Below are 23,091 nucleotides of genomic sequence, written 5' to 3' on the forward strand. Positions count from 1 at the left end.
TTTAAACCTCATCTGCTGTAATCTCTTGACAGTCTCCCAATAACCTAGTTTACCTGCTCTCCACACATTAACCAAAGTGACTTAAAGTCTGTGAACCACATCCTTTCACTCCTTTGCTTCGCATACCTCAATAGAGATCCATTAAATTTAAAATGTAGCAGACTCTAGAAGGCCGCATTTCCTTTGCCTACTTCCAGCTCACTGTTTTTCCTGTCCCTCACTGTACATAGTGTACATTGGCCTTCTTGTTCTTCCAAAAGCTCAACTTGTTCCACCTCAGCACCTTTGCTATGCTGCTCCCTGCTCCAAGAACAATCATCACTTCACTGGTTCGAGTGACTGATTACTCCCTTCTCACTCGGAGACGCCACTTCCGTGCATTCTACTCTGTAGGTATCACATGAGGGGACCCATCAACCCCTCACTGCTCTCAATACCCATACCTTGTCTGTTTCTTCCCTTTCCGCCCTTGACGCCAGCCAATCACAGATCCCTACGGGACCGAGCCTCTGGTTTGTGCAATTTGACTCGGCGGTCCCGCAGAGCCACTTATTTTTTACACACTTATTTACTAAATAGTTTCCCTTCTCTTCTTCCTTGTTAGACTGCAATTCCTGAGAGCAGCATTCGTGCCTCTCAGGGTCGGCTTTACCTCTCCGGTGCCTAGTAAGTACCTGACACACACAAGGTCCTTCATAAACACAGAAACACCGGCGAATGAATGAATGACAGTCCCAAGGGCTCACAAGACGCTTGTTTGCACAACCATGAAAAGCGCTGCACTATAAATCTGTTACAGAACAAGCAAAGAAAGCCGACGTCTTTCCAACTCTAAGCCCAGGCAAAGTGCCCTTCTCGGTTTCCTGGCTGTCACAACCACTCCCTGGCCAGAAGTGACACACCCTCCTCTCCACGCGGGAGTTGCTCCAGGTCCGCGGGCCCTGCCCACCGCCCGGGCGCGCCCCCTCCTGAGTCGCCGTGCGGGGGCGGGGCGCCGCTGGTCCGTGCTGACGTCGCCCCGCTGCGGGACCGCCGAGTCAAATTGCACAAACCAGAGGCTCGGTCCCGTAGGGATCTGTGATTGGCTGGCGTCAAGGGCGGGCGCGTCGCCTCGCCGAGCGCCGATCGGCCGGACCTGCAGTCAGTCAACGGGAAGAGACTTCCCCATCTTCCAGCACAGAACCGGTGAAAGATTGTCGAGAATTTCTTGGAGATGAAGCAGAGGCTCCTTTAACTGCTTGCTGTGGAGATCGGAATCAATGGGGAAGGCAGTCTTATTTACCGACCAAGAGAACGCCTCCCCGCGCTCCGACAGCTAATTTTAAAAACTCCTGGGAATACAGCCACCGAGAGGTAAGCGCTGGAGAGTGCAGCTCCTTTACTTCGGCTGGCCCTGTGCGCTGCCATGTAAGGGCGGCCCGGAATGAAGTGAAGGGGAGGACGAGGAAGGCGCGGGGAAGGTCGGTCGGCTTCCCCAGCCTCCTCGGACCCGGCCGTGCGCGGGCCGAGGGGAGCAGCGCCGCGGGCTGGGCCGGGGCAGCGAGCACGCCGCGGGGTCTGCGCGCGTGGCCGCCTGGGGGAAGCAGGCGTGAGGACAGCGGGACGCGAACGCTCGGAAGGAGGCTGCAGGGGCGGGGGGTGCCCGGAGGCGGAAGGTGTGGGGGAGCCAGCCCTCCACACTCTGCGCGGGCTGGAAAGGTGCTTTCCCGCCGAATGTCACTCGGGTCGCTCAACTGTCACGGCCAGCAGATCGAGCCCGGAACCCAGACCTGTCCAACGGCGAGCTTCTCAGGAGATCGTTACAGAGAAGGGTGCAGAGCCCTGGTTGGATTGGATCGGAGACTTGGGCTTTGCTTTGCCAGGACAGCATTGAAATCCAAGGCCGAGTGGCAGATGATGCCATTTTTAGCAGCTGCAAAGTCCGAGAGATGACAAAAGAGGCGGCGCTAGGCGAAGACAGCCAGGGAATGTGCAATCTCTTAAGCGCCTCTGGCCTTCCAGATCTTCAGCAAGAGAGCAGCAAGGCCTTGTCGGTTTTTTGCACCTTTTGCCGGGGCGGAGAAAATAGTGAGCTTGTTGAACAGTTTCAGAATGAGCTGCTCGAACGGGAGATGAGAATGGTCTTGAAAACAGCCATGATTAATGGTGTTCCCATTATGCTGCTTCAGCAGGAAGGAGCTAGCTGCTTGCAAGCGGGACTGTTGCAGTGTACAGAAATTCGGAACAGATCCACCACTCTGTAATAAAATACCTTAGCTATAATTTCGGAGTCCTGAGTTTTTGTTAATGATTTTTTTCTTGCAACTTCAGTCACTTTCTGTTGCTCATCCCAGGCACCTCCCTTCATTGGAATCTTAGATAAAAAAAGGGAGAGGGGGCGGTAGTGGTGACGTAATATAGAATTAAAGGAAAATTCGTCTGAGATACAGAGTTATGGACTTGGAATGTGGTCTGTGGTTTGTGTTCACAGCTTTAAAGATAGCTACAGAATGAGAGTAATAAATACTACTCACTGCTCCGATATCCTTTTCTCTATTCACAAGAAACCTACACTCCACATCAAACCTATGGGGTTTTTTGTCGTTTTCTTTTTTCCCTCAGGTAGACTAGTACATTTTCTTTACTTCTGGCAGTGGACTCATAAAGAAGGCTTTTGGGTTTTGGAAGTCTGTTATTTTAGTTTATTGAGATGCACTGCTCCCCACAAGGTCAGTTAAAAAAAAAACAGCTCGGTTTAAGAATATTAAACATTATTTGTGTTTCCATTGTGGAAAGATGTTTGCCACTTTATAATAGGTATGAAGAGTTTCTTAAACTTTTTTTTCTAGAAGGATAAAGTCTAAGGGAAAAATCAGTACTACTGATCTTTACAACTGCTGAATGATTTTGTCATACCTTATAAACTGCCCTTCTGACCTGGTTTTTTAACACTCAAGAACAGTTTATCTCAAATATCAGTGTCAAGTCCTGCCAGAGGCAGTGTCTCCCTTTTCCAAAAATGAAATGGGCAGCTCAGAGTTGTTATACCCAGGAGGGATTACAAAGGGCCAAGTAGTACAGAAAATAACAAAATTGGCATGGTGGTTTTATAGTTGTATGTATGGCTTTTCTTCACTCCCATTCCATTTTATTTGTAGATCAAGATTGTGCTTAAAGTTACTATGGCTAGAGGCAGTTTGGTGGTAGAGGTCTTTCCTAGCATCTGTGAGGCCCTGGGTTCCAACCCCAGCACACCGCCCCCCCAAACGTTTGTTAAAAGACAGATGCACTTCTTACTTTACTTGATGGTTTTGACCTAAGATGTGCTCTTGAGATGTGGTTTTTCACAGATGCTTTCATGTAGAAGCCCACTGTCCAGTTAGATTTCTTTTTTTTTTTTTTTTTTGTAAGAGACAGAATTGTTTACCTGGGAGCTAATCTTGTTCTCTGGTCACAGTTCTGTGTCAGATTTAAAATATCAGATTGAGGAGGAAGATGAGGAAGCCTTAGTCAAACTAATATGGAAATGATGGAAAAAGAAAATATTTTTAGGCAGTTATTTATTGACAATAACTAGAATATACAAGGTATTGTGTGTGTACTCACATATTTTTAAACATTCATATAGTTAATTCATAAAGTAAATTGTGAATTGTAGTTGTTTTTTTTTTTTTTTTTTCCAGGGGAAATACTTTGCATTGAACCCAGGGCCTGGTACCTGTTAGGCAAGTACTCTACCACAGAGTTGTCCCTCAGCCCTTTCAAAATTTTTATTTTGAAATAGTGTTATCCTAAATTCCCTGGGCTGGCCTTGACCTTGTGACCCTATAGCTTCACCCTCCAGAGAGGTGCAGACATAGGTGTGTACCACACATGTGGCAAGCCGTACATTTTTATTTTAATTAGGAAATAAAAAGGGATTTGGAAAATAGTTTAATCTAAATAGATGATTATCTGGTTTTTTCTTTTTGTATATGACCATTAACATGCTTTAGATTGATTATGTAATATGTTGTGCAGCTAGGGCTGCAATTATTTATCTTTACTTTCTTGCTTAGCATAATCTTTAAAGTTTATTTTCACCAGTGTAATATGACATGTGGGTGTGCTCTTATGCTTTCTGTTTTCTTAACTTTTGTTCTGACATACTTTTATGTAATGCAGAGGGCTTTCAAGTAGAATTACTTCTGTCTTTTGACTCTTTTGGATGATTCAGCTCCCTAAGTTTGGATATAATTGTTAAAATGGTTTCTAAAAATAAGCTAGCCTTGATTCCCCATCAAAAGATTGACATAGTTCTCCCTTGCCTATTCAAAAAGATTGGTAAGTAACTGTGTTTCTTAGCTGGTAAATGATAAACATCCCAGCTCATAATTGCTGAATGAAGAGAATTCTTAGGTGTTTGTCAGTCTGTGCTCCACTCTTTGCTATGAAAGACTCTGATTTTTTAAAAAGAGTTTTGAACTGGGAACGGTGGTATATATCTAGAATCCCAGCAGTCTGGAAGGCTGAGGCAGGAGGATTACAAGTTCAAGACCAGCCTGGGCAATTTAGTGACTTAGTTACACATTGCCTCAAAATTAAAAATAGAAAAGGAGTTGGTGATATAGCACAGGATATACTGGGTTCAATAACCACTACAACAACAAAAAAGGAGGAGGTTGTTATTTTTCACATCTCAGATTCTTGCCTGTTGTTCAGTGTATAATCTTTTCCATAAGCATTGGGAAAGTGAGGCAGTCTGTAATGTCAATTTCCAAGTTTGAAGCTGTGGAGGAAACATTTCTTGGTGTGTAGGGGTTTTTGTTTCTTTCTTTATTCTTGTCTTTTTGGGGGGAGGGTGCTGGGGATTGAACTCAAGACCTTGCGCAAACTAAGCCTAGGTCTACCACCAAGCTATGCTTCCAGCCTTCGTGTAGGCTTAAAGTTGTTACTTAGCTTGGAAACACAAGGTGTCTTTCACTGGTTTTCTAAGGAATCTGGAAGGGAGTAGTGTAATTTTGTTTTATTGCAGATGGAGGAGATGAAACTTCGAAATTAAATTCGCCTGCTGGCTTAGATGATATGTTGCTGACCTAGTTTTGTAGTGTTGATAAATCAGCTGCATATCTGACTCTAGTTAATCTCTGACAGTAATGTACTTTCAAGTAGATGTTTTTCTGTAGCTACTCTGTGACTTTCTGAGATGATTATACAGGAAATATGTAAGAATGAGGCCAAGTGGATGATTGATTTCAGTTTATATAAGCTTTAAGAAACTGGGACCAATGTGCCTTGTATTTTATTCTTAAATAATGTTTCCAGTGAATATGTGTTCTCTGCTGAGAATGCAGTTGTATTTTATCAGTTTAAAAATTTGGGATGGTTAAGTGAGAAGAAAAAAAATAAGAATATCCTAGGAGAGCTGCAGAAAAACCTTCATGTTTGTTTGATTATAGTTCTATAACCATTCTTTAAAGTAGGTACAAGACTGCCAAGTAGGCCAAAGTTAAATATGGGGTGCGTGCCTTTACACAGAAGCCAAACAAAAGTACTTCACTGAAGTTTGGTGTATTCTGCTTGTGTGTTTTTTAATACACGTTTTTATTTGTAAAGTTTCATTTTTTTCTATATTGTTTAAAGCTGTTTTGGGAATTTTGCCATTAATAATTAGCACTTGTACTACTTATTAGATTGTATGACAGTTTGAAATTTCTCCATGAGCTGTCACCTATATTGTTACTGCTGCTGAATAAAATATGACCTCTGGATTACTCTTTTTTTGTTACTTTAACAAATCACATGAAGCGGGATAACTTCATAAAGAAAAGGCTCCAGGTCATGGCACCAGCATCAGCTCTGGGGAGGACCCTGTGGTGGATGACATCCTCATGGTAGGGGTACTTCCTGAGAGGGAGAGATCACATGGCCAGAGGATCACATGGCCAAGAATGATTCAGGGGTCAGTCTCAGGCATTACTAACAGCTGGGGTAACCAAGGCTGCTCAGTCCAAGGACGTGAACCTCAGAATTAGAGGGACTAAGGATGCAGCCCCTGTCTGAGACTAAAGTGCTAGAAGCCCCTGGAGAGTCACTGCTGTGATGAAGAATCTGAAGTCTGACGTCAGCTGGCCATGGCAGCAGCTCAAGAAGAGTGGTTTTGGCATGTTCTGGAGTTCCCCTTTGATCCCCTTTTTGGTCTTTGGGGCCTCCAGCTGGTTGATGGTGCCTGCAACATGTATGGTGGGTCTTTGGCCTTCCGTTCACTGATCCGGATACCAGTTCTCTCAGGAAACACCCTCCAGGCACACCCAAAGGTTGCCTTACCATCTTCTAGGTATCTCTCAGTCCAGTCAAGTTGACAGCTGTGATTCACCATCACAATATCAAAGGGTGTCTTTTGGAATCTCATCCCTTCTTTGGACTGTTTTACCCTCCATACTCAGCTGCATTGATTTCCAAAAATTCACTTGAAAGTGATTACCTGAAACCTGTAATACATCTTCACACAGATGCACTCCAGCTGATCAGGTGTGTGTGTGTGTTTGTGCCTTTTGGCTGAGAGAGATTTGTTTTCAAGATCATTTTTGTTTATTGTGAATTCATTTGAGAATAATATACAACCCACATACCCTCTACAGAATTATGAAATCTTAATATTATGCTATCCTTTCCAGTTAATTTTTAACTCATAACCAAACAGTGAAGCTGGGTATTGTGTAGCTCAGTGGTAGAGTGTTTGGCTAGCACGCATGATACTCTGGGTTTGGTTCCCAGCACTGCAAAATAAATAAGTAAAAAAAAGGAAAGAAAGAAAGAGTAATTACTATGGAAATAAGTTTCTGTTTCGAATATTTATATTGGAAAACCACCAGAGACAGCCCTTCCTGCAGGGCTGTTGGAATTTCCCCTGGTAATACCCTGTAATGTCAAGACAGGCTTTAAGTTTGCACTTACACATAGGTGTGCAGAGTAATAGTTTCAAGGAAATGCAGTCTCAGGCTATTATAAGCAATCTAGGGCTGGGGATTTAGCTCACCGGAAATTCCTGGTACCAGAAAAGCAAACAAACAAACAAAAAATAAGCAATCTAATTACCTAGCTGTTTTTTTCTCTTATTTCTCTCTCTTAGGAGATGTTGCGCTTTTTAATATTTGTGCTTTTCTTTGGAGCAATAGAATTAAAGAAGGGAAAAATGTTACTTGGATTTGTGTTTCTCCTACCCAAATTGTGGCCTGCTAGCTTTATTATCACCAGGGAGCTAGTTAGAAAAGCAGAATATCCAGGTCCACCTCATAACCTTCCTCATGTCAACTAAATGAAAATAAATAAGTAATAAATAAAAGCTGTTAGGGGCTGGAGATGTGCCTCAGTGGTAGAGTTTTTGCCTTGCATGCACAAAGGCCTGGGTTTGAGCCCCAGAACCACAAAAGCTGTTACATTTTATCAAGACCCTAGAGTGATTGCAGGCTGAAGTTTGAGAGGCACTCTAAGTGTGTCTACCTGCATGCATGCATGCTATCACATTTTTATAGAATTTAAATAGTATGAATTGAGAAGGTAAATATATTCACTTCTGACTCCCTATTCTTAGAAGTAGGCTGTTGGGTGCCTACCCAATACACAACACAACATAAATATATATATTTTCTGGCAGATTTTCTATGGCTTTCATTTTTTGCAATGTCTAATAATATGCTAATTATATTCAAAATTATTGACTGAGTCTCTCTTTCTGTCTTCCCAGTTGCATCATTTCTTGTGAAGACATTTCGTTATTGTTCATTGACCTTTCCCTTGTTACTGAGGCCTTCAAGAGGAGTTATGTCAACTGCAGCCTTGATTACTTTGGTTAGAAGTAGTGGGAACCAGGTGAGAAGGAGAGTACTTTTGAGCTCTCGCCTGCTTCAGGAGGACAGGTGGGTGACTCCCACGTGCCACAGCTCCACCTCAGAGTCCAGATGTTCTCGGTTTGACCCCGACGGCAGTGGGCGTCCAGCCACCTGGGACAATTTTGGGATTTGGGATAACCGCATTGATGAGCCAATTCTGCTGCCGCCCAGCATTAAGTATGGCAAGCCAATTCCCAAAATCAGCCTGGAAAACGTGGGCCGCGCCTCCCACATTGGCAAACGGAAAGAGAATGAAGATCGGTTTGACTCTGCTCAGCTGACAGAGGAGGTCCTCTACTTTGCAGTGTACGATGGACATGGGGGACCTGCAGCTGCAGATTTCTGTCACACTCATATGGAGAAATGTATTATGTACGTACAATCACTTTCGATTTGACAATTCTCCTTTGTTTCCTATTTATTTATTTATTTATTAGTATGGGGAATCGAACTCAGGACCTTATGCTTGCCAGGAAGGCTCTGTGCTGTTGAGCCATCTCCCCTGCCCTCCTATTTAATCTTTAGCTTTTGGCTGAGATGTCCATTGTAAATTAAGTTACTAGAGAGGTTTCCCACTGCGTCCATATGAGTGAGCAGTAGTTTATGCATACCATTTACTACTCATGATTAGTACCACTTCAGAAATGTGTGTCTGAATAACTCCCTAGGAACACACTGACCAGCATGTATAGTGCTTTATTTGTGACCATTTCCCATGAATTAGTGTAAAATACATGAGATAATCTATGAGACACATTTACTCCTGTTAGTGTAGGGTGTGATAAGTGCTTCAATAAATGGTTTTCTTTCAAGTGGTGTCAATCGTTTTGAGTACTGGTGAAAGAGCTTTGGACAGTGGTATTTGTGTGGAGAAAATGCATTTAATATGGGCATTTTGAGGCCCTTTAAATTGTTTTTTACTCCCATTATTGTTATGTTTCAAGAATCGCTATTGCTAGAATTAATGGGGGAGAACATATCACAGAGTTGTGACCATGTACTCTTTGTTATCTTCCAATGTGTATAATTAGCTATACTGTTCATCAGTTGATTTATGCATAATTTACCTCAATCTATAAAGCAGCTGAGTAGTATAATTCATTTATTTTTATTTTTTTGCAGTACTGGGAATTGAACCCAGAGCCTTCATATCGAGCTATTCCCCCAGACTTTTAAAAACATTTTGTTTTGAGACAAGGTCTGGGTAAGTCACGGAGTCCTGGGTTTAGATTTGTGATCCTCCCACCTTAGGCTCCCTGAGTGCTAGGATTACAGGCATGCACTACCTCACACAGTTCAGTGGCTTAATTTACTATGAAGAAACTCTTGATCTCACAGGGTTATAGCAGTGAGAATTAATTCTTTAAGAATAGGCACTTGAAGTTGGGTGTGGTGTCACATGTCTGTAATCCCAGCATTCTGGGAGACTAAGGCAGGAGGATCAGAAGTTTGAGCCCAGCTTCAGCAGTTTACCAAACCTGTCTCAAAAATAAAATATAAAATGGGGCTGAGGCTGGGGTGGTCCCGCATGCCTGTAATCCCAGCACTTAGGAGGCTGAGGAAGGAGGACCTCTGTGAGTGCTAGGCCAGCCTGAGCTACATAAGTGAGTTCAAGGCCAGCCAACACTACATAGTGAGACACTGCCTACAAGAAAAATAAATAAATAAATAAAGCGGCGGGGGCTGGGGACAAGCTCGTGGGAAGCCCTTGTGTTCAGTGTCTAGTACCTCAAAAAAATTGAGTGACTGATGCTAGGCAAGTAGTTTACCCCCGGACTATGTCACCAGGCAGGCTTTGGTTTTCTTGCCTTAAAAGTTTATCACGTGCATGAAGCTGCGTGTTCTATCCTAATACCAAAAACAAACAAGCAAACAAATAAGTAAACTTTTAAGAAGTCTGTTGTGTGGAATGACTGCTATATAGAGTGATCATGAAGAGAGATACCTATGGTAAAATGATTGTTTGGGGCTCTCTTTCCTTTCTACAAAGGGATTTGCTTCCTAAGGAGAAGAACTTGGAAACTGTGTTGACCTTGGCTTTTCTAGAAATAGATAAAGCCTTTGCGAATCATGCCCACCTGTCTGCTGATGGTATGTAAAGCAGTCACATTTCTCAAGGTCTTGGGGAGATGGGGGTAAAAAGGAAACAACCCAGCTATGGGGGGAGGTTATTAATGTATATTTATTTGTAAGGAAGCTGATATAGAAATGATTTTATAGATACTGTTTAGAACACAAACAAATGTTAGTACCTTACTTTAACATAAGAATTTTTCAGAAAGGGAACTTCCTAGTGTTCTGTTATTAGATTTTTTAATTTTAAGAAGATTTTAAAATGTTTTAATCTGTTTTATTTCTTGCTTCCCGAATAAGATATTCATACTTTGAGAATATTTTTCCTGATGGATCTGATGAGCAAGTGCTAAAATACTTGGATAATTACATCCACCAGGGAGGATGGTAATTGTTCCAACCAGAAAATCACTAGTAATTCCCAAATAGGGAAGAAATTGTTTGTATAATCAAAAGAAAGACATTTTTCTTCTACTTTTAAAATCTCAATCTTGCAGCTTTTCTGTTAACTGGTGATTATTTTTATTTTTGTTAAATCTCAGAGCATGCCAGCTGAATTTAAAAGTGCATGCCTGTATATTTTAAAAGTAAAATGTTCCTGGTTTTGACTAGCTTTATCAAAACCATTTCAGGAAAATGTAGCCAATGCCTTCTAGTTAACTGGCCAAAGTCTTTTGCTGATAATGTTAATCCTGAAAATGTAAGCAGCAGCCATAGAATCAATGCCTCAAAACTGATTTGAGAGCGAGTCATGCAACAGTATTAATCTGTATTTGTTCATCTTTTTCATGTAAAAAATATACCACAGAAAGGTCATTTTCGCATTTTTCAGTTGGAGTGTCCAGGGATAGAGATTCTCCCCATTTCACAGATAGGAGCTGAAACCCAGAGAGAGAAACGTCCATTCAGCTTAGGGCTGGGACTTTCCTGGGACCTAGTGTGGCCTTTCTCACATGAGCATTTAATGATGTGGAGAGGAGAAGGGAACTAACTCTAGGATGGCTCTATTCACCATAATGAAAGGTATTTCCTGCCTTTTTTACCCCCAGGGCTGGGTACCAGACCTCTGACTTTTGCGCATGCTAGACAAGCACCGCACCACTAATCTACACTCCAGCCTTTCCTGCTCTTTTTTGAGAACCTGACCATCCCATTCCTCAGAAAAGCATTCTAATGTGTTTTCCCTTTGTTCTATTTTAGTTTTTACGTTATTTAGGCTTCTTTTCTTCTCCCCTTCATTCCTGTGAACGGCCTTTAATAAAAGGCTGAGAGAGGGTGAAATTTTTGCATAAGATTAAGCTCTTGTTCCAAATGGGTAAAACACATGAATAAGAGAAAATAAATCTGTTCTGTTTTGTAACTTTGAGTTTTGGTATGCTCTTAGTTTACCCATTCCCAGGTTGGCTGTGAGTCTGGCTGCATCACACATCACCTTGTTTGTGGGCAACATTGTCGTGCTGGTGGTGTGTACCACCTGTCTGGCAAACAGCTGCAGCTTGCAAGGCAAGGTCTGAGGAGGGAATGGTCAGCAACATTGGCGTGAGGCCAGCGGTTAAACACATTAACCTTTCAAAAAGGTCAGCCTTTTTGAAAAGGATCCAATCACTGCTGATGCTTAGGAGCATCAGTATTAGATTTGGTATAAAATTTGAAAGGACTTCTTTCATTTTTTAAGTAATAAGTTATAATTCAAGGGAATTTTGAACTTAGAGTGTTTATTTAACTTGTATACCTTAAAAGAGACTTTCTGTAGATTACTTTCTTAACATAGCCAAACAGGTGTGCAGGGAATTTAATCATAACCTGTAATTCATTCCTAATAATGAAATTAAAATATATTGTTTAGTTCCTCTGTCATATGCTTTAAGGTATTGATCTTAGAAATTTCATAAAGATCTTTTAAGTTACTTTTTATTTAATAGCTATTTGTTTGAAAGTAAAATGGACCAAGATAGAATAATGCTTAGTATGCTAATAAAAATACAACATTGTCATTAAATATTATTATATAATTAAAATTTATTAGTCTGCATTTTTGAAAATTAGTGTTTTGAGAACATTTAAAAATTTCATTCTTAATAAGTTGCCCAGTCTTTTGAAGTTGGCAAAAATTATCGTCTGATATTGGGTCCTATTATCAAATATATTAAAGTCGCTAAACATACAATGCTGTATTTTAACTTTTCAATTTTTGGACAAAGAAATACAAACCTATGTCATTATAGATTTCAAAGTTATTTAAATTGAAAATTTTAGTAAGAACTAAAGCAGTATCAGTATTATAAGATTGGATAATATTCTTTTTAGCATATTATATATATCTCTAAAGAAATATATAATCTATATATAGATACATAGATATCTGTATATCTCCAGTGCTAGCCTAGAAAAAGCGAATGGTTCCATAATTTGCCCAGTCTACTTGCTTCTAACTTTTCTTTTGGCATTAGGCCCATTTTCACAACTGTTGGACCTTTCTGGTCAGGTCAAGGATTTGGGCTTGCTTTTTTATTTTTTTTAACTACAGAGCCTCCCTCAACCATTAAGCTATACCCCAGCCCTTTTCTGTCACCATCTTTGTATTCAGTTTATAATAGTAAGGTGTTTTTTGTAATTATTTAACCAGCCAGCAAATTCAAGTAATATCCAGTGCCTTTGTTGTTTGTAAATAGTCGCTTAAAACAGACCAGATGGTAGGAAGCTTAGATTGTAATCCTACATATCCTATGAAGTCTTCAAAGTGATCTTAAGTTGCTTAAGCTTTGAGAACAGCAAAGCTCCACTGGATAAGAGGATCAAAAGGAGAAAACTTGCCCGACACAGAGTGTGAGACACAGATGGAGGCACAGCTTGTCTCATTGGAAACATCACTGCCCTTCATATTATGATTTGTTTATAGAAAAATTAAACTAAAAAGTCACTAGGAATATTTTTGTGTGTGTGGTCCTGGATATTGAACCCAGGGAGTTAAACATATGACCACTGAGGTACCGCCGCAGCCCATAAACTCTTTTTTTTTTCTTCCAGTACTGGGGATTGAACCCAGGGTTTTCTTGTTGAGCTACATCCCTAGACCCCTTAAATTTTTTTTTCTGAGGCAAAGTCTAAGTTGCCCAAGTTGCCTAGACTAGGCTCTAACTTGCTATCCTTCTGCCTCAGCCTCCCAGAGTGGTATGACCGTGGACCTGTGCCACCACACCCAACCCCTGTGCAACATTTTTAAATACTTTTATGAAGACATCACCAAACTGAAAAAAAAAAGTAGGGTTAATGTCAAAGAGATGTTCTTATTGTGCTGTTACTGCTTCAGTTCATTCATTACCTTGGTTTTGGTGTTCGTGAGTCGTACCTATCTAGAACATCCATGTTTAATAGGTGCGGAGATACTGGTTTCTGATATTATTTACACTATACAGTTAAATAGTTACCTGGGTTGTTATATTTTGAAAAGTATAGCTTTTACCTTTATGTTACTGTTCAAAATTGTGATCATTTTCTTCTGTTGTGTTGACCTGCAACACTGGGGAAGAGAGAGAGCTGCAGAAATATTCATCATATGAATTCTATAGATTATAAACGTGTGAGGCTTGAGAGCCTTACTACCCTTTATTTAAATGGATTGAAATTAATCATTCTACTAAAACATTGTTTCTAGATACTAAATCCCTGCATTGTGCACCATTAACAAAAGTGTTAAGCCTGTGTCTGGCATAAGAGGTGCTTTGATTCCTTCCTGGTAAATATTTAAATCCCAGTAATTTGGTGGTATTATCCACAGTTCACATCCTCTGACTGTGTACTGTTTGTCTGATGCAGATTATTCAGTGCTGTCCCTAGGAATTTACTCTTCTGTTATTTGGACAACTTTGATATTGCTACCAAACAAATTTACAGAGCATTTTTTTCTAACTCAGTAATTGTACTTATTTACTGTGTTTAAGACCAACTATGTAAGTGTGTGTGTGTGTGTGTGTTTGTGTGTGTGTGTGTGCAGATGTGCATATGTTGCCACTATTGTCTTGGTACAGATGCATTTGCATATTGTTTCTTCCTACATGGGAAGACTAAGAAAGAATTATTAATCTGTGGTTTTAAAAAAAGACTCAGCTACAAAATACCATCAACTTGAGCAAGTTGAGTTTTTAAACCATTAATTTGGCACACCCGGAATATGATATAATCTGTTAGTGAAATTTTCACCAAAATAAAAACCCTTCCCCTTATTTTGCAGCTCTTTCTCTGCTCTCCCCTGTGTTGCAGGTTTGTAATGTTTGAGCAAAATTCCTGGGTGAATTTCCTATTTGCCTCTGTGCGTGTTATTTGTGGCAGAGAACTGTACGTGGTCACCAGCTCTAGACCTGGAGCCCGTGGACACTATATGCTGGGCTTCAGTGGAAAGAGGGATCTGCTTAATTTTGTCTCAGGTGAAGGAGTCCGGCGGTTCCTAGCCTGGACTACTGGAAGGTTCCCACCTCCTCTTTGTCCCGTTAGTTGAGATGACTTGCAGTAGAAATTGTCCAGTGAGTGTTAAGAACTTATTGAAAGATATCTTAGTTTTGTAGTTTTCTTATTAGGCCAGAAAAGTGAGAATTTTTACTTCCGTGTTAAATGTTAAATGAAAATAAATGCTGACTTACTATTTATATTCTTAGATGCTTAGCAAATCAGAATCAACAGTTAGTTTTGAAACTATTCCCAAACCCTGGGATTTTGGAACTGTGGAGGTGAGTTGATAAAAACTCAAATTCTTTTAAATTCCTAAGTGAGAGAACCATGAATTACAAATCTAAGTCACTAAACTTTCATTTATCAAATTTTAACTCATCATAGCCAATTAAAGATAACTTTTTAAAAAGCTTATTACTGATAGCTAGGAGGGAAAAACACAAAATTCCCTGGACAGGTAGCATCTGAATAAATGCCTGTGTTCTCTTGCGTGGCTATTTAAACCATTTGAATGTAGAATTGATTTAAATGATAGTCTGTTGCTGTGTAAAAATTCCACCCTTGTGTAGTGTCTAATCTCGTTAAAAGTTGACATTTGTAATATGAATGTCACTGCTATATAGTTTGCAACAGTAATGACTTTGACACAACAGTTCCAAAATCAAGTGATAAGTGGGAAAATAGTGCGACTCTACATGGTATTTCTACAATGAAGTAAATTCAGCATGACTATGAAAGATGAAGTAGAATTTATTCATGTTTTTCTAGTTTACTTTTCTGATTAAAGCAGGCATTCTAATATAGTGATGTGAAAAATCCACTGATATATATTTATGTATACATATACAAACTATATATCTCTTTCAAAATATATTACTGATGAAGCTTTTGAAATTGTCTTTGTGAAAAAATTCTTGGAAATATTGAGTCTCAGTCAATAGTACAATTTTCCTAAATTTACCTTTAAAGTCAAAATCGTTCTTAGATGATCATCTGAATATTTTTAAATGCTTTAAAGACATAATACTGTTACTAGAGATGATACCTGCTTTAAATAAGTTATCTTTTCCATTTCTTCCACTTCGCTTTATTTTTTTAGCCCATGATTTTATAGTCTCTCACTTTCAGCAAGGCTCAATGCACATGAAATATTTTTTTCAACAAGTAGTTAAGATCTTAGGGCAAATACTGTGAGAATAAACCAAAGAAAAATGCAGGAATGCAATTTGATTTGGATGGAGTGAATAGTGGCAATCTCAAACGCATAACATTGAACTTTACTTGATCTCAGTCAGAGAAATGTAAAATTTCTGGAATCCTCTGGGCAGGACCGCAGAAGTAACAGTTGGCAGTGCTGTCCTGCATTTGGATACAGACTCTCTATTAGATCCTTCTGCAGCTAATAGTGTTAACTACACCTAGTTAATGAAAAACTAGAATTTAATTCTCGCCCCCTCAAATCCTCTGTTAACATAATTACGGCTATAGCTTTGCTTCATGGCCAGGGAGAACAAAGATGAAGAGAAAAGAATTTGAACCTCTTGCCATTTTAGAATTTTTTGGTGGTGATTTATAAAATTAAAACAACTATAGAAGGAAAGAAAATAAAATACAGTATTGAAGAACAAATGGTTGAGCCAGGCATGGTGGCGCAGGCCTGTAATCCCAGCACTTGGGAGGCTGACGCAGGAGTCTGAGGTCAGTTTGGGTTACATAGTAAGCTTAAGCCCAGTCTGAGCTACATAGCAAGACTCTGCCTCAAAAACCACAAAAAAAAAACAAAAACAAAAAACAAAAAACCCAAACAGTTGGCTCTTTCCATCTCTCAGCCTATTACCTAACTTATTATACTTTGGAACAGAAAAACCTAATCTGATGATTGTAAAAAAAGTTAGCTTGCCTGAATGGGCTCAGCAGATCTAAATCATCCTGTCTTAGTAGCCAGCCTAATTAAATTTTAAAACTTTAGTTTTGATACCTGACTTACACACAAATGTGTCATCATTATAAGTTCAATTCTGCTGTACTTTATATGAATAGAAGCCACTTAGAAGACAGTAATGCATTGTTTACCAAATTAAGTTAGCAACCTTTTCTGTTTGCATGGAGCCTTGTTATTATTGAATTAAATACTTGTTTTTCTGCATGCTGTTCATTTACACAGCTTATTTGCATTTTATTTACATAGCTCTAGTTAAATTAGAATAATACATCCCAGCCTTAGTTTATCATGCTTGTGTTTTATTTTGTAATAAAAATTCTATATCCAATTATTTGACTCTTACTGACTCATATTTTTTTATAATATTTGTAGCAACTCTTCTAACCTCTGGGACTACTGCAACAGTAGCCCTGTTGCGAGATGGCATTGAACTGGTTGTAGCCAGTGTTGGGGACAGCCGGGCTCTTTTGTGTAGAAAAGGAAAACCCATGAAGCTGACCATTGACCATACTCCGGAAAGAAAAGATGAAAAAGAAAGGTAATGCCACCATGAATCATGAATCATTCTATGGGGATGATACTTATAGTTTAAGAGGAAATGAAGTATTATTATTTATCTGTTCAGTACTGTGGACTGATTCTAAGCCCTCTTACTATGGTAGATTCCTGCTTTTTAATTTTTTATGTTGAGACAAGGTCTCAGGTTGCTCAAAGTGGGCTCAAATTTAGGATCCTCCTGCCTCAGCCTCCTAAGTAGCTGAGATTACAGATGTGCACCACCACACCCATCTGAAATGAAATTTTGCACTTTTTTTGTGGTGATGGGGATCAAGCCTAGAGGGCTTCACACATGCTAGGCAAATCCTGTTCCACAGAGCTGTATTCCCAGCCAAAATTTTACATTTTAAAACTGATGTCGTGCATAAAATTAACAGAGACTTAGTTTACTGCAATTATATCTTTGGTCTTTTAACTTTTTCTTGATCAGGATCAAGAAATGTGGTGGCTTTGTAGCTTGGAATAGTGTGGGACAGCCTCATGTGAATGGGAGGCTTGCAATGACAAGGAGTATTGGAGATTTGGACCTGAAAACCAGTGGTGTGATAGCAGAACCTGAAACAAAGAGGATTAAGGTAAGAAAGGACTTGCAAATACTTGATGCATGTACAAAGAATGAATAAGCGGGCTTTCTTAGAAGATGTAACTGGGTCAAAATGATTTTTCGAAGGGCAGTAATTGATGGAAGGGTAGGTAAAATAAGATACTATTTTCCTGGCCTGCCATGCTGTGAAGTCTTTGGGTTTCTTTTTGCCCTAGATATGGAATTCTGGTGGAGTGGCTCTGTTGCCCTTTCTTTCCTGCGCCCGGTCATTGAGTGTCATCCCATCTTGAAGCTGCCCTTGACTTCCTTTCTCCACCATGCTGAGTAACTGCCCACCTCTGTTTCCATGGCCCACGGCCCTCATTACCCTACATTGCCCCAGTGCACGGCCTGTCTGTGATCTGATACTTCCTTATCTGAAACCCTTGAAGCAACTTACTTAGTGTTTAACAGCTTCCGATAATGACAGCAAGTGTTTGTGCATTAGTTGCATGAAGGGTTTCTTAGCAGACTTCTCATTTATACTCCTATTGTGTAAAAAACACTTATGTGGGCTTTGCTGTTTGACAGGTTCAGTTCAAAAGAGGTACTACTATCCTCATTTTACAAAGAAAATAAATCTTAAGCATACAGAGGTCTGAAGCATACAAAAGCTCATGCTTTTAATGCTGCAAAGTGCTCACTCAGATGAAAAATAGGATTTAAACTCTGGCTACATCATTTGGCTCTCTGGCTTTTTCCTTTATGGTGTTACTAAGTGTTTGCTTTACCTTTGGTGGTGGTTGATGTTTCTTACATCATTTCTGCTCTTTGCCTACAAACAGATGACCACTCAGCAAAAAAACATAAAATCTTGTAGTTGTCAGCATTCTTCTAAGTCAGAGTCTGGCTTGTGTTCATACGCATTTGGTTCTGATTGCAGCTACAGCATGCTGATGACAGCTTCCTCGTCCTCACCACGGATGGAATTAACTTCATGGTGAACAGTCAGGAGATTTGTGACTTCGTTAATCAGTGCCATGATCCTACTGAAGCAGCTCACGCAGTGACCGAACAGGTGACATGGCAGAACTTCTGCTAGGAAATTCCCCAGGAGGGAGGAGGGTGCAGGACAACCCCAGCACATGGTCTCCATGTAGTCTGGAGGGGCTACTACAAGCTTGAGATGTCTTCAGAATCTTGGGTTTTAGCTTAAACATCAGAATGAATTTCACACTTGATTCCATAATATTTCCAAGTAGCAAAGATTTACATTTTCCCAAGTGGTTAAGTAAAACTAAGAGGCCATAGAAACGCCATATTGTTTACTTTTTGACTTTGAAATGATAGTGGCAGCCGTGATCAATTATAATAATAGTAAACTATATCACTTTGTATCAGACATTATTCTATTCACATATGTTAACTCAAGTAATAACCGCAATAACCCTGAAGTTGGAGCTTTTCTCTAAGGAGGACATCTGAGGTACAGAGCTTTTGTCTTGCAGAGCTGGGCTCAAACCCAGTCAGCCAATATTCCCGAGTCCAAAGACTTGACCACTGAATTAGGCCGCTGTAAGAAAATAGCCAATTTGGGAAACACTCTGCCATGCTTAACTTCTGGTTATTAAAAATGGCTATGCGAAGAAGACAGAAGCACAGAATGGTGAATGGATGGGATGATGTGTCACTCAGGGATAAAATTTAAAAGCTGGGTAAAATCCGGGAAAAAACATGTCAAAGTTGCTTTGTGTTATTCAATATTCTTTTCTGATAGATAGTAGTTTTAAGTTATAGCCATTCCTTTGTTTTTTCTGTCTTTTTGAGGCAGGGTCTCGCTATGCAGTTCAGGCTGGCCTTGAGCTCACTTTGTAGCCCAGGCTGGTCTCAAACTCACAATGGTCCTCCTGCCTCAGCCTCCTGAGTGCCTGGATTACAAGCTTGCACTACCACACTTGGCTCCCATTCCTGATCATGATTTAATTCAACAGTTATTTTTGCATTTCTAATATGTACATTTTGATAGAAAGTATAAATTTGGCCCAAACTTTTAAGCATTAATATTTGTAAATAGGACAGAAGATAAAAAGTTATCTGCTTGAAAACAAAGGGTAAGCATAATCATAAGTAAATTATTCACTTAGTTCCTGTGTTGTCTACATTTAACCAATAACAGGGATCTTACAAAATTGAGGAAATAGGCCCAATTCAACAGAATTCTTTCTTAATTCAACTTCTCATTTTGTAGATGTGTGTTCTAATTCACAAAGGCTGTGATATTTGTAATGACTGCATAGTATTCTGTCTTATTTGGGTAATGTGATACTTAACATTTCTCCTAATTAGCAAATTTAGTTTATGTTTAGTCTTCCATATTATAGTGGACAGACTATAAACTATTCTTGCATTAATTCATGCATATCTACCTTTTCAGTTACATTTTTTTAGGTAAAATTCTTAGAAACAAATCTCTAGGTAGAAGGATACACAGTATTCTAAAGCTTTTAGTAGTATGTCAAGTGGCTCTCTGGGAGTAATAAATCAATTTACAATTTCATGGACATGTGCTATACTTTGTGTGTCTTCAAATTCTGATAAGGTTTTTTTTGCCAGTGTGGTCAGTGGAAAAACAGAACTTTTAGTGTTTAAATATGCATTGTTTTGTTTGGAGTTAACAATTAGCAAAGTTTATTAGTCATTGTATACTATTGTATTTCCCCTTGCCTCTTACTTTATTTTCATTGTAAGGACTTACTATATATTAAGTATAATAGCTCTTTAATACTGTAAGTTTTTTGTCTTTCAGTTTGTTTGTAAAATTTTTCATTTATTGAAGCATTTTACAAGAGATACTTTCATCATTCCTTCCCTTTACAATTTTGGTGTAGGGATGCGAGGTGTTTTGAAATGTTTGATAGTATAATCACAAGCACTTTTACAATACTGATCACGTCACTTACTATTTGAACTACTTCCTAAAACTGATTTACATTTTTCTTTCTGTGGGAAATTAGTTTGTCCTCACAGTTCCATTTTGTAAGAAGCATAATAAACAATCCTGTAGTAATATTTTCTGCACATCATTTTGAAGATTTTTAATTTCTTAGGCTAAATTCCTAGAAGCAGAACTGTTGAGAAGAGCTAATAGTTATCAAGTCTACTGTGTGTTAGGTCCCACGGTAAGTGCTTTGCATGTATCTTCTTCAGGAGCTGCGTATCAGCCACAGTGTTTCCATTACCAAGGTCACTATAGTGGAATGTAGTAAATGTGGTTATTTTGGGTCATCTCTTATTCCATGTGCAATTTGATGACCTTATGGGACATTGATAACAGGATGAAAGAATCATAAGCTATGGCTAAATAATTGTACTTACCAATTACATGTAAAACCAGCCTGGCTTCCCAGGCGGTGAATGATTTGTCTTTGTACAGACTCTGAACTTCAATGTTTTTCTCTTCCTTCCTGGCAAACCTTGCAGGCAATACAGTATGGTACTGAAGATAACAGTACTGCAGTAGTAGTACCTTTTGGTGCCTGGGGAAAGTACAAGAACTCTGAAATCAACTTCTCATTCAGCAGGAGCTTTGCTTCCAGTAGCCGATGGGCCTGAGTGCTGGTCTGGACCTGGAATTTTCTGTGCAACAGTATTTGCTGAACTCATCAAGAAACTGAAAGATGAAAAGATTCACCTGTGCCAGAGTAACTCTGTGACTGGCTAGTTCAGTACCCACGTCAGTGTCAATACTATTTATATAGTAGCTTTTAATAAATACTGTGCCCGTTCTATTTATTTTCAGCCATCCATGCTTAGTATAAATTTATGTGCAATGAAGCTATTGAGAGTCTCTAAGTTGAGTGGGCAAACGACAGTGGTTTTGTTACATATGACATGTGTTAAAATTTTTCTTTTACTTTATGTTTTCTTGCCGTTGTTAGTTGTTCGTTGTGGTATTGTGATGCCAGGGATTGAGCCCAGCGCTTTTCACGTGAATTTTGATGTATGTAACTTCACCTGTCAGACTAGCATCTCATTGTCTTGCCCATTGCGCATTGTCAAGCGACCCCTCTGCCTCACCCTTCCAAGCAGCTGGGACTAGACAGGGACACACCACTATGCCTTGCTTCCAAGGGTTTATAATTAATAAATATACTAAGGAGTAAATGTGAGATCTGGGCTTTTTGTTACCATATTTTGTGTTCTGGACCACTTCCTGGTAAATGTAGCCATGCAAAAGAAACTAATTTAGGTAATAGTCTATTGCTAAACTGTATATTATTTATAGACAGCATACTTGTGAAAGCACCCTTGTCTTTGATTCTATTTTTCTATAGTTAAGTATGCTCTATAGATGTGACTTCCTTAAGATCAAAAAAGAATGTGCATGCTAAGGGTCTTTTGATCAAAAACAGTACAAAGTTATATATTTTGTATAAAGGTTCCATTTGTTGTTTCTAATTCTTGTTTGTATGTAATATGTTCATATCACTTTCTGTATAGAGTAAGCAAGTTGGATAATTTGTTAGTAACAATATCACATGGCGTGATGCTGATATAGACAACTTGAGATTTATGTCTCTGTTTTATGCATTTCTAAGACTAATGAGAAATAATAATTCCAAAACAAATGCTAAAACATTCTGAATCTCACCTGGCTATGTAATTTAGGAATGTAAGACCATATTTCTTTTTACCTGAATGTAAGTTTGCTTTTCAACTGTGAATCTCTAAATGTGTGCTTGGAATTATATCTGCAGTTAATTTTCACACTATGTAAATTTGTTACATGGGATGTGTATATATGTATATTTTGGAGTAATATAAAATTAAAGGGAACAATCTTGTATAGGTAATTCATCAGTTAACCGTAAATTTTTTTTTTTTTTTTTTTTTTTTTTTTTTGGTTTTTCTCCGGTACCGGGAACCGAACTCACGACCTTGCGCTTGCCAGGCAGACGCTTTGCCGCTGAGCTAAATCCCCAGCCCTAACCGTAAATTATTGATATATTTATCCCTAAAGATGCTTGACAAATTGAGGACAGTTTTCCTGCAGTGGAGAATCTAGTTATTGGCAGGTAAGGAAACAGATAAAGGATGGATGTCGGAAACATTTTATGTTGGGTAATTGATCTGGTGACCCAGGAACGGAGCCAGCATGTTAAACTGCACTGTCATGTGGTACTTTGAACACAGAATGAGATTTGAGAAGAATACTGAATGTTAAGTATGACATGCAATTTTGTGGTAGAAGCAAAAGAAAGAGAAACCAAAAAAGAAAAATGATGTGTATGACTTCAACTGTCAGTTTTTAGGACTGATTCTTTTCTTTCTTTAAGCTTTATTGAAAGGTTTTTAGAAGAAAGAGGGCCAGTTATAAATATTCACATCTCACTTCTGAGGAAACAGAAGAAAAGGAATCTTGAATTTTCGTACCTGTTTTAATTAGCAATTGTCCTTTGAAAAACAGTGCTAGCTAAATATTTCAGGTTTGTTTTTTTTTCCCCCCAAGGAAATTAGTGCAAAAAGGACAAAATTACAGAAAGGAATATAGTCTGCTGTTCTCTGAGCAGTGAGGAACCAAAAAATAGACTAGCAGAGTTGGGAAATTTTCTTGATTTTCTGAGCTGAGGCTTAGAACAGAGACATGTTTTTACATTTAGGAGCAAGCAGAATTTCCAAACTAACATGGAAAACAAAAC

The 23,091-nt window shown here is 39.2% G+C and overlaps 1 protein-coding gene across 2 annotated transcripts; it reads left to right on the forward strand.

Moving 5' to 3' along the window:
• Window positions 1-1,119: 1,119 nt before the first annotated feature.
• Ppm1k (protein phosphatase, Mg2+/Mn2+ dependent, 1K) lies at window positions 1,120-22,245 on the forward strand. Of its 2 annotated transcripts, none has more exons than XM_013502774.1 (7): window positions 1,120-1,353; window positions 7,706-8,222; window positions 9,841-9,941; window positions 16,684-16,849; window positions 17,300-17,444; window positions 18,336-18,470; window positions 20,974-22,245. In XM_013502774.1, the coding sequence occupies exons 2-7, from the start codon at window positions 7,783-7,785 to the stop codon at window positions 20,989-20,991; spliced, it is 1,005 nt and encodes a 334-aa protein (XP_013358228.1). In that variant the 5' UTR covers window positions 1,120-1,353; window positions 7,706-7,782; the 3' UTR covers window positions 20,992-22,245. The 2 variants fall into 2 exon arrangements, with proteins under 2 accessions (XP_013358228.1, XP_013358226.1); XM_013502772.1 differs by having other exon boundaries at window positions 1,123-1,353; window positions 20,873-22,245.
• Window positions 22,246-23,091: the final 846 nt, after the last annotated feature.

This window comes from Chinchilla lanigera, unplaced genomic scaffold (assembly GCF_000276665.1).
Source record: "Chinchilla lanigera isolate Chin_1 unplaced genomic scaffold, ChiLan1.0 scaffold00073, whole genome shotgun sequence".
In the NCBI taxonomy this organism is placed as follows: domain Eukaryota; kingdom Metazoa; phylum Chordata; class Mammalia; order Rodentia; family Chinchillidae; genus Chinchilla; species Chinchilla lanigera.

Coding starts and splice junctions, on each gene's coding strand:
- Ppm1k (XM_013502772.1), top strand. CDS start 7,783: ATGTCAACTGCAGCCTTGATTACTTTGGTTAGAAGTAGTGGGAACCAG. Junction 8,223..9,840: donor CATATGGAGAAATGTATTAT/GTACGTACAATC, acceptor CTTTCTACAAAG/GGATTTGCTTCCTAAGGAGA. Junction 17,445..18,335: donor CTGAAACAAAGAGGATTAAG/GTAAGAAAGGAC, acceptor TTCTGATTGCAG/CTACAGCATGCTGATGACAG.